This window comes from Herpailurus yagouaroundi, unplaced genomic scaffold, assembly GCF_014898765.1.
Source record: "Herpailurus yagouaroundi ecotype Mexico unplaced genomic scaffold, PumYag 199, whole genome shotgun sequence".
Classification (NCBI taxonomy): Eukaryota; Metazoa; Chordata; class Mammalia; order Carnivora; family Felidae; genus Herpailurus; species Herpailurus yagouaroundi.
The window spans coordinates 15,091,092-15,106,057 of NW_024412430.1; the positions used below are offsets into that span (position 1 = coordinate 15,091,092).

Genomic DNA, 14,966 nt, shown 5'->3' on the forward strand with positions numbered 1-14,966 from the left:
TCTGTCTCTCTCTGTCCCAAAAATAAATAAACGTTGAAAAAAAAAATTAAAAAAAAAAAAAAAAGATGTGGTATGTATAAGCAATGGAATACTACTCAGCCACAAAAAAGGACAAAATCTTGCCATGGGCAACAACATGGATGGAGCTCGAGAGTATAAGCGAAAGAAGTCAGGCTGAGAAAGACAAATACCATATGATTTCACTCAGATGTGGAATTTAAGACAAAAAACAAGCAAAGGGGGGAAAAAAGAGAAACAAACCAAGAAACAGACTCTTAACTATAGAGAACAAAGTGATGGTCACCGGAGGGGAGGTGGGTGGGGGAGGGGTGAAATAGGTGATGGGGATTAAGGAGGGCACCTGCTGTGATAAGCACCAGATGTATGGAACTGGAGAATCACCATATTGTATACGTGAAACTAATATAATATTGTAGGTTAACTATACTGGAATTAAAATTAAAACTTAATAAAAAAAAAACTTTATGGGTCTCATGATTCATATGTAACTCTCAGACTACAGTGTACTTTAATTACCACCAATACATTTCATATTTTATCTGGATTGCCTGGTCTTCAGGAGTGAAACATGTTTTTTTTTTCTTCCTTCAAACTCTAGAGTAGTTTCGAACTAATAAATTAATTTGAAATTTCATTTATAAATACAAGGGTAAAGCAAAAGTTACTTATTCCTCTATTTATAAGAATTTACAAATATCATTAAACCTTCCTAATTGCACAGTTGTAAGACTGAGCCCTACATCGGGCTCTGTGCTGACAGCACAGAGCCTGCTTGGGATCCTCTCTCTCCCTCTCTCTCTCCACCCCTTTCCTGCTCACGCTCTCCCTTTCTCTCACAAAATAAATAAATTCATTTTTTTAAAAAAAAACCTTCCTAATCTTGATTTCACATGAAATAGAATCTAGCCATCTCTCACAGGTTATGTAACAGACCTGTGTTTTGAAATGCTGTTTCTCTAGGAAATAGCTAAAAATAAAAATAATTCACTCTATTTGTGCTTTAGAAATGGAAGGGAATCCATCAGCTAGGCTCAGGAGAGGCTGAAGGCCCCTGTCATTCTGTTTGTCTTAACCTTCTAGTTTATCAAGATTTCTAGGAGTGGAATGTCTTACAGCCTTAACCGTAAAATTACTGCCTCCAGATCTTATCAGCCTCAAGGCTGGAGTGGAGTGGAACTGACTGACGGCTGAATGGAATTTAGATGAAGCGATGGAGACCACCAGTCACTCAAAGTCCCATTTTATTAAGTGCTTCGAAAATGAGGTCCCAGAACCTTCAGTCAATTTAGGATTTAGTACAGGAAGCAGAAGATTCACGGTACTCTCTCTGAGGAGGTTCACGTGGGGGTTCAAGTTGGCCTAGAGAAAACACGGCACAGGAAAACAGAAAATGCTATGATCATAATGGACATACAGGCTTCTACCAAATAAATGGAGTGCTTTCTTTCTGTGTTTTTGTCATTGGGATTGCCTGGAAGACTACAAAAATCATTTAAAATAGAAATTACTATGTCTGTAATATATGAAATATGACATATAAAATAACTGATGCATGCATAATTTATGCACGCTTTTTAAATTAAAAGATTTTTCTTCCAAGCATATCTTTATATATGATAATTAAACTTGGGGCACCTGGGTGGCTCAGCTGGTGACGCGTCTGACTTTGACTCAGGTGGTGATCTCGCAGTCCAGAGAGCCCCAGAGCCCTATCAGTTTGTTCTCTATAGTTAAGAGTCTGTTTCTTAATTTGTTTCTCTCTTTTTCCCCCTTTGCTTGTTTTTTGTCTTAAATTCCACATCTGAGCGAAATCATATGGTATTTATCTTTCTCAAATGTCTTGAACCCCACGTCGGGCTCTGTGCTGACAGCTCAGAGCTTGGAGCCTGCTTCGGATTCTGTCTCCCTCTCTCTCTGCCCCTCCCCCACTCACACTCTGTCTCCGTCTCTCAAAAATAAATAAACGTTAAAAAACTTAAAATTAAAATGAATACTCAAAGAACTTGATGCACTCGTTGTCTCCAAGGAAAAACCCCGCAGAACAGCATCAGGAGACCACCTCATCATGCACACTCCTAGATCTTTTGAGCTGTGCTACTTAAAAATATGTAGCTAACGCATATACAAAATTGATAAAAACCAAAGGAACAAGAAGGGCAAAAGCATTTTCTGGAGGCACTAAACATATTCATTTGTCTTTAAGTCATCACTGTACCCAACATGGGGCTCAAACTTACAACCCCAAGATAGAGAGTTATTCGCGCTACCAACTGAGCCAGCCAGGCACCCCATTCATTCATCTTTTTAGAAAAAAAAAATTCTCTTACATAAAACCCATGAACATGTAAACCCAAAAATAAAGGAAAAAAGCATCTATAACTCTTAAGCAAATTCTTAACTTTCTATAAATTATATAAGCTAGACCAGACTTTTGTTTATATAGCGTCAGAGGACATTCAAATTGTCTTCCAGATAAATCAAAGAAATTAGGATATTTTACATTAATCAAAAGAAGGAGAGGTATGAACAATATTAGTTTCAATACATTTTCCTTGTGCCTTTTGGTGGGATCTACTTTTAGCAAGAGGCATTTAACATATATAATTACTAAATGTATATATAGAAAGGTATAAAAATTAGCTTTCATACCACAGTCTAAAAAATGATTAATGTAATCTTATTTAGTTAACAAGAAGAGAAAAAAAAAAACCCTCCATAAATAACCATCTAATTATAAGAACACAAATGTTATTTTATAGAGAAGTGAGTAAATAAAGCTTCCTAAATTGCTAATTATTATAAAGTCTGGGATAACTATGTTGTGATGAGCACAAAAATATCACTAACTACAATCACAAGCTTCTGAGCCTCAAACGCAAATTGGGCTCAGGTTCCAAAATTCTAAACATTCTACAAATGGTATGGTTATACAGAAAAACAATGAAGAAAAATCACAGTTTTAAATGGATAAAGACATACAAGGAAACATCATGGTGATGCGGTTAGGAGAAAGGTCAGAGTATATGACGAGCTAGAACCGTGACTGAAGCTAAGTGTTCTGCCATAATGTCCATGTGCACTGGCATATTAACAATAAATAGATCCCTGGAATTACTAGTTTTATAAAATGTAAACCATTTATTCAGGTAGCAGCGTAGCTGAACTCACATCCAGTGATGTTCCAATAGAAGTGCTCATCGTTTTGACACTTATTTAATACTAGCAGTAGGAAATGCCTATTAAATGTGTGTATACACATTTGTGTAAGTAAAAACATATATACCTATTATATAAAGTTTATACACATGGACTCCACTGACCAAGTAAAAAAAAATTAAGTAAAAGGAGAAGTAGTATTTTGGCCAAATCTGAATATCAGTGGTTTATACCATAATACATTCATAAAATAAAACTATATTTGTTACTATCATAATCGTTTAGAAAATTCTGATATTTCTACGTAACTTGAAATCTGGACATTTTTACAATGCAGGGATCAAATACGAAAACATGTTATATAAAATATTTTTTCACTTAAAGGTATGAAACTAAAGGAAATCATATGCTCAAAAGCAAATTCTCTGTTAATGATGCAGAGAGCCTTCTAGTATAAGACAGATGGTTGTATACTGAGACTAGGTCAGAAAATATTTCAAGTGCTATTTCTTTATTTTTCTTAGTAATGGCGTCAATGTAAAATGATCTTTTCGTTCCCATTGGCATATCCTAGGAACTGGTTTGCACATTGGAGTAAACCTTCCTTTGATTCAGAAGTTATTCCTACTAAATTCAGATAGACGTATTTCTGTATAGACTGAGGCCAGATATAAGAGAGCGAAGGCAATGATTCTGAGAAGTGGAGCAGGAAACCTTGCTACCCATAAACCGAGTAAAGGTTTGTGTTGTTCCCAAGAGCTCAAACTAGCTCCGCATCAACGAAATCAACTGACTACACATTCCACTTATTATAGCCTCTTAAGGAATAGCCCAACTGACTATTTCCCAGGAGGGAATTCTGACTACAGCAGAGGCCACTGCTACCTGGTCAGCTGTGTTAGGCATGCCACAGGTGATAGGCTGAACTCTATAGAACAGCCAGAGAGAGAAACTTCAATGGCACAGCCCCGCTCAATGTTTGAAAGAAATGCCTTGAGTCTTGGCCAACAAGTTGTTAGAGATTGTGCTCACGCACATTCTTTGTTTGGGTGTGCAGAGAATGAAAAAGCTACGTGAAAATCAGTAAATTCCCTTTAAGGACATGGGCTCTCTCAAAAAATCTTGAGTTCTAGGAGTCTAAACAATCAGAAGCCACACATTTTCTAACGTTTGGCAAAAGGAGAATGGTAGAAAATCTTAAATAGGTTTCACGGCCCTTCAACTTTGTTAGCTTTACTACAGTAACAGATGTGAAACTGTGCACACAGCTGTGAATGATGGAGATGAAGATATTCAGGACTATCGGGGGGGGGTCTAAATCAAATATAAATCTTGGTCATAAATGTAAGATAATACAATAAACACTAGCAGATGTATATTTAGACAGTATGTATCCATCACAGGACACTGTCACATGTGCTTTGAGAAGGCACCTTATGAGTTTTCCGTGCAAAAGCCATCTTTTTATTTCACTTTTTTACTCCTTTTGCTAAAAAGGAAGTTTTCTTGTAAAAGAAGAAAACAAGCTACCAAAGAACATCCTTAAATATTACCCTTAAACATTAATTTGGTGAGAATAAATTAATATATACAATTAACACTATGAATTGACTATTTTTTTTAAAGAGGTTTCCACTATTCCCGGTGATTATAATTCAGTTATTTTAAGTGTTAGTTTAATTTACCAATTAAGATAATAAAAATCACACACCAAATCTGTGTGATGGATAACTTAAGGAGCAATGCCACTTCTCATGGTCTACGTAGAAAACCAACAAAACAAAACCTATAAGACTTCCTTCGTTACGTTTGCACCTGTATCGCCACGACCCAGAATAATCAATTTCATTAACTCAGCGATAACGCTCGTACATTTAGTAAACCCCCATCAAGTGGATGAAGATGTTTAACAGCGAGGCTGCCTTCAGTGTGAAGGCAAGCAGGAGAGCCAGGAGAAGGATTGGGGATGGACAGATGGTACGCCAGCATGGGAGAGGGTGATGAAAGCAAAGTGGGAAAGAACTCTTTCTCCCCATTCGTCAGTCTTCCTAAGACCTTGATAAATGACAAGTGTTTCTCTTTCCACTGAAAATGACTTTTCTGGGGGGCCCTTATCAGGCGCGCTATAAAGTACCAGCACCTAATCTACCTCTTTTCCTTTAATGGTCAAGGTGGAGTTACTTTTACATCTAGAACATTTTACAGTTCCTTTGTAAATATTATGATTTTTAAAGCTGGGAGGAAATCAGGAAATCACTCGGTTTAACTAAGCCCTTGTTTTGCTGCGAGGGGAACTGAGGTCCAGAGAAGCCATGATTGCGTCCCTAATCTACATAAATATCCTGGCGTGACAAAAAAAGTTTGGGAATGCCACATTTAGTGTTATTAAAAGCAAGAGACGAACACACATAAGAAATGCTTCACAACACAAAGAAAAAAAGTACAAAAAAGAGCTCTCCCTCAGAATGGCTAGGTCATCTTGTTCTGATGTTAGCAGGAAATGGTAGATTAAATATAATGGGCTTTAAGAAATGGAGTAGGGAAAAGGTACTAAATGATGAAAAGTATGAACACGTGTATTGATTACCAACCAAAAAATTACGTACAAAATACTTACCAAGTACATATTATATCTCGAGGAAAATCCATAAAATGAGAGCTATAAAGCCTCTCGTAATTATTTTCTACCAAGTGTGTTTCTATCTCTGTTTCGTTGTAAGAACAAAACATACGGTAAGATCACGAAATGCACTGAATTCAAATCCCCAGCTCCCCTTCACATGAGGCACCTATGAGCTCAATTCCATTGCCACTTCCTCCAGGCGGTTCTCAGTGAATATTCTCCTTACACTTCGCTGCGGTGAGCAGGGAAACCTTGGGATAGAGTTTGATGATATCGAATTCTGCACAGCTTTCGATTCCTACTTCTATGACAGCCTTTCAACACGTGACAATTTCTTGTGTCAAAATAAGTATTTTTCTTAAACTTTAAAAGCGTGAAAATTCAAATATGTAGGTGTGTTCGGCTTCCTCATGCCTATCATCAGAGCCAACGTGGATGCTTTTTCGCTGGAATCACCTAGATCAGTGCTTTCCCAAGCGTCTCTGTGGCAGAATGCAAACTGACTTTACAATATGGCACCTGGGTAAACACTTTTGTTGTCACTATTTAAGTATGGGTTTTCACGGACTTTAGGAAAAAAAGGACACACGGTTTTAGAAGTGAATCCATTTTAAAAATACGTTAAGTAAATAACAGTAGAGGTGGTGTGAATATGGCCAAACTAAATATGTAAGGTTTGGGAAATGCTATTCTACATATGGTAACTTCTCCAGTGATGAGTTAACATAAATATCACTGTTCGTGAAAATTCCAAACTAAGTTGTATTTTACTCTATTACTTCCTGGCTTTTATCTCATAAAACGGTGTCAATCCACATAATACGAAAGTAATTTCTTTCCACAGAAATTAATTTTACTGAATATCACTGAAGGAAGCCTATGAAAATCAGCATTAATGAGTAAGACACACCCATCTTTCCATTATTAATAACAACTTCCCAATTCACCTCATTGTGGGGCACAACATCAATATTGTTCTGCACAATAATACCACATGTACCACACCCTGGGTAATGCCACAGTACTCCAACTGCTCGACACAGTCTTGCCCAGCCCAGTCTGTGTTGTTTTCTCCCCTCCAGAGAGGAAAATGTACCGTAGGCGCTAGCAAGAAGCTAAATGGAACAAGTCAAAACTGAAATACTTACTGTCGCTGGGGAGGCCCGAGTAGTGTGTGTCACTGAGTGACCAGAGTTCTCCATAGAATTGCCGATAAGATAGGTTCCTCCAGAGCTGCTGATGAGTTGTCCTCCGGTGACGCCCATCTGAATCCCACCGGTGCCCACCATGCTGTGGGATGAAACCACGGTAGTCACCTGCGCAGAACTCCCTTGAGTATCAAAGTAATTCCCTCCAGTGTTTTGGCTGTACATCTGCGTTTCTGTGTAAGGGTAAGTTGTTGTTCGGCTTTAGAAGAAGAAGGAGAAAGGAAGCAATTTAGTAGCTTATTTCTATCATCTGAATGATTTTTTTTTTCTAGCGTGAATATATGTTTAAATGACATCAGTTAGCTTATTGGCCTTTGGAACAAGGCAAGTTTGGCATTTTTGCATGAAACTTACTCCGGACATAGTTGGGTTGACTTCCCAAATGAGAGTACCTCAACATTCCTCTGTACTTGAGAGCTTTTTTGCCCTCAGCTAGTGCCTACCTCCAGCGTATAGATAAGTTCAGGTCTCGTCCATGTAAGAAATCTTCCTGAACAACTTGTCCGATTCCTTACAACACTTCCTGCGGATCCCAGTTTTAGGAAGGGGGCTGATGAGTCAACTCGCCCTGCTACTCCCCATTCTTGGATGGCCGGCAAGCAGCTTTCATGACCAAGGGAGTGGGCTTGGATCTCTTTCTGGCCACCGCAAGGACCTTGAGCAAAGAGTTCACTCACCCTGAACCCTCAGTCCCGCTCTCTACCCCCTTCTCTTCCTTCACACTCAGGTTTCTGTTGGAGGAGAAGACTGTGCCATCTTTGCGTGCCCTCACTTTCCACTTGGCAACACGTGGAGTTAAGCTTCTGCCCTTGGCTTCTCAATGCAGTTGCTTTTCATAAGGTCACTTGTGACCAAATCTAAATACCAAGCTAAAAGGCTGCAGTCAATCCTTATCTTTTTTGACCAGTCTGTAGCATAACGTTGTTGACCGCTCCGTGGAGCCCTTTCCTTCCTTCTCCTGTTCTGATTAAGTAGCTTATTTGCCTGATTTATTTTCCATCTCCAATGGACTCTAACTCAAATTTTAACCTGACTTTGGCTTTTCACTTCTCATTCTGAAATAATTAGAAGCTCACCACAGGTTGCAAAAGTAGGACGGAGAGGTATAAAATACTTTTACGTAAAAAAATTCAAATATCAAAAAGTCAAATATTAAAATTCCCGGTTCTATCATCATTCTCTTCAACCTGCCACACTCCAGAGCTAGCCACTCCTGATAGTTTGGTGTCTATGTTCTCAGCTCTCCTCTATGTATGCATAAAGTAACTCGGTCCTAACCTCTCTCATTTCTTAAATTTCTATAGCATTTCTTCTCCACTTTTTTCCACCATTACTTTTCAAAAACCTTTTGGAAGCTCCAGCTTTCTGGGATTTTAAATACTAAGAGTTTCGGAGGTCTCCATTTTTAGTTTTTTTCTTTCTCCTTTTTATTCAGATCACCTCTTTTTACCATGCTCATAGTAAATGACCTTACCTAAATTAATCTCTCTCTCTACTTTGTGATTATATCTTTAAGAATTTAAAATCTGGTTTCTAACAGCCACCTGGGTATCTCTATCAGGAAACCCCACGATACATGGGAAGTCCCCTGTGTAAAATTTAACATTTGACCAGAAAGAAATTCTCCATCTCTCTTGCTCCTTTTCGCATAGTCCCCCCACTTCCAGGCGGAGGGCAGCACCACCACCCTCAGCTTTGGAAATTATTACTGACTCTTTCCTCGTCCAGCCCGACATCAGTCACTAAGTCTTCCTAATTTTACCTTCTAAACAATTTTTCAATTCTCCTTTCCATTTTCATACTCACTGCCTTCACTCACAATATTCTCTATTATAATTGCCCTCTCACTGGCTTTCTTTCCTCTAACTTGGTTCTCTTCCAATCCGTCTTCAGATCTGCGGCCAGGGGAACTAACTTTTCTAAAATTCAAATCCGAAAATAAAAGTTTTCTTAAAAACCTCTCCATGAATCTCCCTGGCCTCCAGAAGAAATTCTAAACCCTTGATCTGCCTTACAGGAAGCTGCGAGGGCCGGTGGGGCCCCCCCCCCCCCCCCCCACTGCTCTCCGGACGTGGGACTAGCCATGTCCTCAAACGCTTTCCTCACTCACACCACGCGGACCTTTTCACTGGTTCCTCCCAGAATTATTTTTCTGCACCCCTTGCTGTCTATGGCCACTCCCAGTAGGGCTGTTCCGTTTGTTCCCTGTCGTCTCCCAACACCCTGTGCAAACCTGAAACACTGACTGCTAATTTCCAGTAATGCACTTACTGCTGATTTCCTCATGTCTCCGTACTCCTGTGAAATCACATTTTATTCCCATCTGTGCCCTCAACACTTGACGCACCTGCTGGTATCCAGCAGGCACACTAGTCAACAAATAAAAATACGATTCTATTTAAAAGTATATTTGACATAATAGCCACTTTCATCAATTTCTAAAACATAAATCCTTCTTTGTTTTGTGAACACATGAGAAGTTACGTAAACTATTCCGAGATGTTTTGGTGTCGCTGAAAGCAGGTCATTTAAACCCATTACGATGGATACTTGTAATATAATTTATAATGTACATTCTAGTAAAATAATAAAGATGTTCCAAAAGTATTCTCCACTCGGTAAAGTTACTGCTTTCCTGAAAGAGCACAGATCCAAGTACAAAATTTAGTTTGGGGTGATGATTGAAATAACTCCACAGAGAACGCTTTTTTACACATAGAAAGATGTCATTTAAAATACATATACATCATGGTTCTATTTCCCAACTGGAAGTCCATTTATATTTCAAAGAATAGCCATGTTGATTTCAAATTTAGGTAAAAAAGAGAAATGCAGTCACTTTAATTTATCCAAATATGACAATGACCCTATGTCATTGCGCTGAAAATAACCGTCTTTTGTTGCTATTTAAGTAAAGCCAAGTAAAGTGTAGAAATAAATAGGTGACAATAAATATTTCCACAAAGGTGGGTATGCTGCTGGCCTTCCTTTTCATGGTCCAAACAAAATGATTACGCGTGCTTCTAGCACTAACTTGATTTCACAAATGAAACACCCAATAGCTAATAATAGAGAATATTTCCTGACCAGTTCTGATGCAACAGGCACTATTTTACGTGCTTTTCAGATGTTAACTCATTTAATCCTCATTACAACTCTACGAGATGGGTACTATTCTAATTTCTATTTCACAGACAAGGTGAGTAATTGTTTAGAAAAGGTTAGATAGATTACATAGCCTTGCCCAACCATGCTTTCAACCATTTCATCACAAAGAAATAACTTTTTATGCATGTCAAAAATATTTGTGAACGACCATGGGAAGAAATCTCTACAAGGTGGTCCAGGGAATGCATGAACTTCCTGTGGCTACTGGGGATTTCCTTACACCTGAGCTCACTATCTCCTAGCACCACAATCGCAGAAGACAGACGCGCAGTGATCAACAAGGAGAGATGGACAGGGCAGGGTTGTTTCAGAGGACACTTAACCGCCTCACACTTGAAGTTTAGAGGGTCTAAGATCATGGAAGAACCAAGAGTAGAGTAGAGTAGATCGCCACTCTATCATAAGAGAAACACTCCGAGGGATCTGAATCACTCCATCTGTTGGACATGCCTCCTCGATATACTAAGTACTCAGTGAACAAGGGTAATACAAACAAATGCACCGTAGGTATACAAAATCTCTATAGCCCGCAAATCAGTATGAAAATATGGCAATTGACTTTTATTTTCATACATCCTTCTAGTAGTTAGAGAGATGATTCGTGAGCTAGAAAGTGAGAAAAGAACGCGAGGAGGGGAAAAGTCACTGAAGGATGTGCCTCATCCATATTTGACATCACGTGGGGGGAAAAGTCTTGGCTACTGCACAAACACATATTGGGGTAAAGACTGACAATTTCAGCTGGGGGGGAGGGGCAGGGAAGAACACATTTTATCATGAAATCAAGTGTCGTGAATGATTTCTGAATTTGTCTCTGACAAATCAACACTTACAGTGGGAAGAGAGGAGACTCTTAAACTGGGTCACAGAGGCAGACCACAATATCCTTAGTCCTGTCCTTCAAAGGTTAAGAAGATAAGCATTAACCCAGTGCTGGATTTCTGCCTGGAGCTGGAGCCAGAGCCATGCACAGATAACTCCTAAAGTTCTCTGTCATGTCTGCATGCTCTAAACTCCTGGATAAATACTGAAAAATGTGTGTAAAAAAAAAAAAAAAAAGCAGACAACAGCCAAAACAGTTCTTTCTTACGTAGTAGAAGCAACGACTCTTTAATTCTGATACCTGAGATCAGCCTATCTTTCATAACGTATCATGAATACATGTGAGTTATGGCTTGCACACTATTTCCCAACCCCCCCCCCAAATTTCCAACACATACGTTCCAGAAAATGTTCCAGAAGCTTCTTCGTAGCTGACTCTTTTATAAGGTTCTGTGTGAATGTCAGGACTGATCCAGTGAATTCAGGAAATTAGTGCTATTTGTATCCCATGATGCCTCAGCATACACTCTGGCTAAGCATGACCCTGAATAGTCCCAGCCCGCTTATTTACTAGAATGATTATGTCAATTTACCCTAGCTATAACCTATTTTCTATTTTCTTTAGCGTCAAGTGTCTTATCCGCAAGTCCAGCTATATAATACCTGCAAACTACGTGCTTTGTGTTTTACCCAGGTTTTGAATATCCTCCCACCAATAAGCCAGTCAACTACAAAATTAAGCAATGGCACGAAAATGGTAAATTAAGGAAATAAAATATCTTGCAAGTTTTATTACATAAAATTTATTATGAAGACAGAATATGGTAATGTGGATCATGATAATATCTTACATTGGTATAATGTTTTATTCTTCACTGGCTACTCTGTACACGTTCTTGTAACAAATATTTACTGGGCATCTATTCTAGCACCCAGAATAAAAGGAACAAGACAGACACGACATCTACTGTCATTAAGGGCTATGTGATATAAGGAGTAGGTGATCACAAATATATGAAATAAGATAATTAGGAATTTTCCTAAGTTCATGAAATAAAAATTGAATACGAAAGATAATAAATGGAAGGGAGCATATTAGTCAAGTAATGTAACCCCAAAGAAGAGATATGTAGATTAAAACTAAAAGAGGAAAAGGGGTCCTCTCTATGGAAAGGGGAAAGAAAAACCTATTGGGAAGAGAGCACAGCATGTGCAAAGTCACAGCACGACAAAGATCCTGATATTTAGGAAGAAATTAGAAATGAGAAGGATATTAGAAAGAAGTGAGGTTTAAAACGTAGGTAAAAATTAAACATGCAAATAGCTTAAATATTTTTTTAAACTGTCGGTCGCATTTACAGTTTTAACAGGTCACAACAGCATTACAAAAAGAGACTAGCGTGGCCAGCCGACAGGCTAGCATATTATACCTAGTGAGGCGAAGGGTTATTTTGAGGAACGTTTGTTTCTATCATATAAATACATGGTGTGTGCATGCATATGCTCACGTGTGCATTGACCTGAGTATAAAATGTACATCTAACTGTGGATGGTAGTTTACAAGTTTGAAAAACACTGTTATGAACTCTGGCAAGAAATCTGAATTTAGTACTAACGTGGGGCAGGGGTAAGGAGGCTTGGGTCCGGAAAGGTGAAGGAATGTTCCAGCCAGAGAAATAACCTGAAAAAAAAAAAAAAAGCCTGAAGCCAAGGAGGTAGCTGGAAACCATGAGAAAAGGGAGTGGCAAACGGGTCCCAGTGCTGCAGGTGGGTCATGTGACATGATTCTGGAACATGTTCATCAGACATGATAGGAGGTGATCTTATTCCAGAGTGTTTCAGTGTCCTGATAGCAATATTTGATTTATTGGAGTAGATTGAGGAAATAGGTAACTAAGGTAGCCAGAATGTCTTTTAAATATTTTCTAAAACTTTGAGAGCACCACGGAGAACTTGGAAAATTTGGGAACTAGGAGGAATTATTTTTAAATATGGGAGATATATTATCTCACTTAATCGGCATTAGGTGAATCACGTGGGTGAGGAATTGTTGGGGCACCTGGGTGGCTCAGTCAGTTAAGTGCCCGACTTTGGTTTTGGCTCAGATCATGATCTAATGGTTTGGGAGTTCAAGCTCTGTGTTGGGCTCTGTGCTGACAGCGTGGAGCCTCCTTGGGATTCTCTGTCTCCCTCTCTCTCTCCACAATGCTCTCTTTCAAAAATAAGTAAGTAAATATTTTTTAAAAAAGAGAACTGCTACCCCTCTTACATAGTCATGAGCAGAATTTAGTGGTAGCAGAGGCACACTGGGCTTCTTGGACGGGGTTTTATCTATGGTCTGGGGGCTGCCTAACCTTTTTCAGTCATACTCTGCAGACTTCTTCAGTCACAAATACCTTTCGATAAATCCTGTGTTTTGCTGAAAGAAGCCAGAGTTGGTTTCTGTTGCTTGAAATCAAGAGCCTTGCCTTCAACAGTTTTCCATTATGAAGGTTTTATGTGCATCACAAATGCCCCGCATGGAAGGAGCCACATTATTTGGAACCTTCCACAAACTGCGTTCATACGGTATATAATCTCGGGCTGGCCGGCATGTATGATTTATTTGAGTTTCCAAACAGATCTCCTCTTGAATGCTTCAAGTCAGACTGAAGCCAGAGGATGCAACAGAGGAGCGGTGACATATCCATTTTGTGAAAGACACCAGGGGGAAAACAGTAGTTCAGAAAGGAATTCACGTGACACGACACTTAACCTCTTATTATTACCCAAGAATAAAAAACAACAGATTAAAATATAAAGTAAGAAATACTACTCAGAATCACTAACAAAACACTTGGCTTGATTTACATTCAGAAGGCAAGCTTATTTCAAGTAATAGTAAATTAGTAAAACTAAATGCATTTATTAGTAAAAACTAAATGCATTTATTGATTTGTTGCCAAAATGACTAGGGAGGAAATGAAAGAATGAATGTTAAGCTTTCTGGCAGCAACTAATTGAACTTTCTCATTCATCCGTAGGATTTTCATTACTATACATGTTGATAATGGACAAGGTATTGGAATTGAAACTTCAAATTTGTATCATCCTATTACCATTACATGCAGATAACTGGATGTTTATACTTTGTATTTAAATTCTTTTTTTCTATAAAAAAGGAATGTGGTTCTCACACTTGAGCATCCATCAGAATCACCAGGAGGGGTTGTTGAAACACAGATTATGAGACCCCGCTCCCAAAACTCCTGATCCTATAGAACCAGGCTGGCGCTTCTAACAAGTTCTCAGGTGATGGTCAGTGCTGTTGGTCTGTGGAACTCTGAGAACCACTGGACTGAAGGATATTAAAAATGTACAACCCCTATCTCACAGGTATGAGGGAAAAAAGTACTGTGTCACAACTATTAGCTCCTTTAGTCTGAGTTTTCTCAAAAGTCTCAAGTTGGCTGTTATAAAGGAGTTTTCTAGTCAATTGCAGCTAACCCAGAGGAGCATTACTAAAATTTCCATTGCTCCCAAGTGGTTTTTTAAGCACAGCAAAAAGGTACACGTAGTAAGTACATTTGTCCTGACAACATAAGTCAGGAAAGTGCATGTGCACTCAAAACAACTGTGGTTGAAACGGATCATAAAAGATTTTGATCCAGAGTCCCTGGTCTAAATTTATAAATAAGAAAAACCGAGCTGGATCAAAGGGTAGTTCTATTTTTAACTTTTTGAGGAAACTTCATACTGTTTTCCATAATGGCTGTACCAATTTATGTTCCCACCAACAGTGCACAAGGATTCCTTTTCTCCACATCCTCATCAACACTTGTTATTTCTTGTCTTTTTGATAATAGCATTTCCCTGATGATTAGTGGTGCTGAGAACTTTTTCATGTACCTGTGGGCTGTGTGTATGTCTTCTTTGAAAAAATGTCTATTCAGGTCCTTAGCCCAATCTCTAATTGGATTATTTGCCGT

At 38.7% G+C, this 14,966-nt stretch overlaps 1 protein-coding gene across 11 annotated transcripts in view; it reads right to left on the reverse strand.

The window, feature by feature from the left end:
- RFX3 (regulatory factor X3) overlaps window positions 1-14,966 on the reverse strand; it is a 299,217-nt gene that overhangs the window by 99,267 nt on the left and 184,984 nt on the right. For all 11 annotated transcript variants that reach the window (XM_040449451.1, XM_040449449.1, XM_040449453.1 and 8 more), the window contains one exon: window positions 6,949-7,207. In XM_040449451.1, the coding sequence (XP_040305385.1) occupies window positions 6,949-7,207 (259 nt within the window). The remainder of the gene's footprint in view (window positions 1-6,948; window positions 7,208-14,966) is intronic.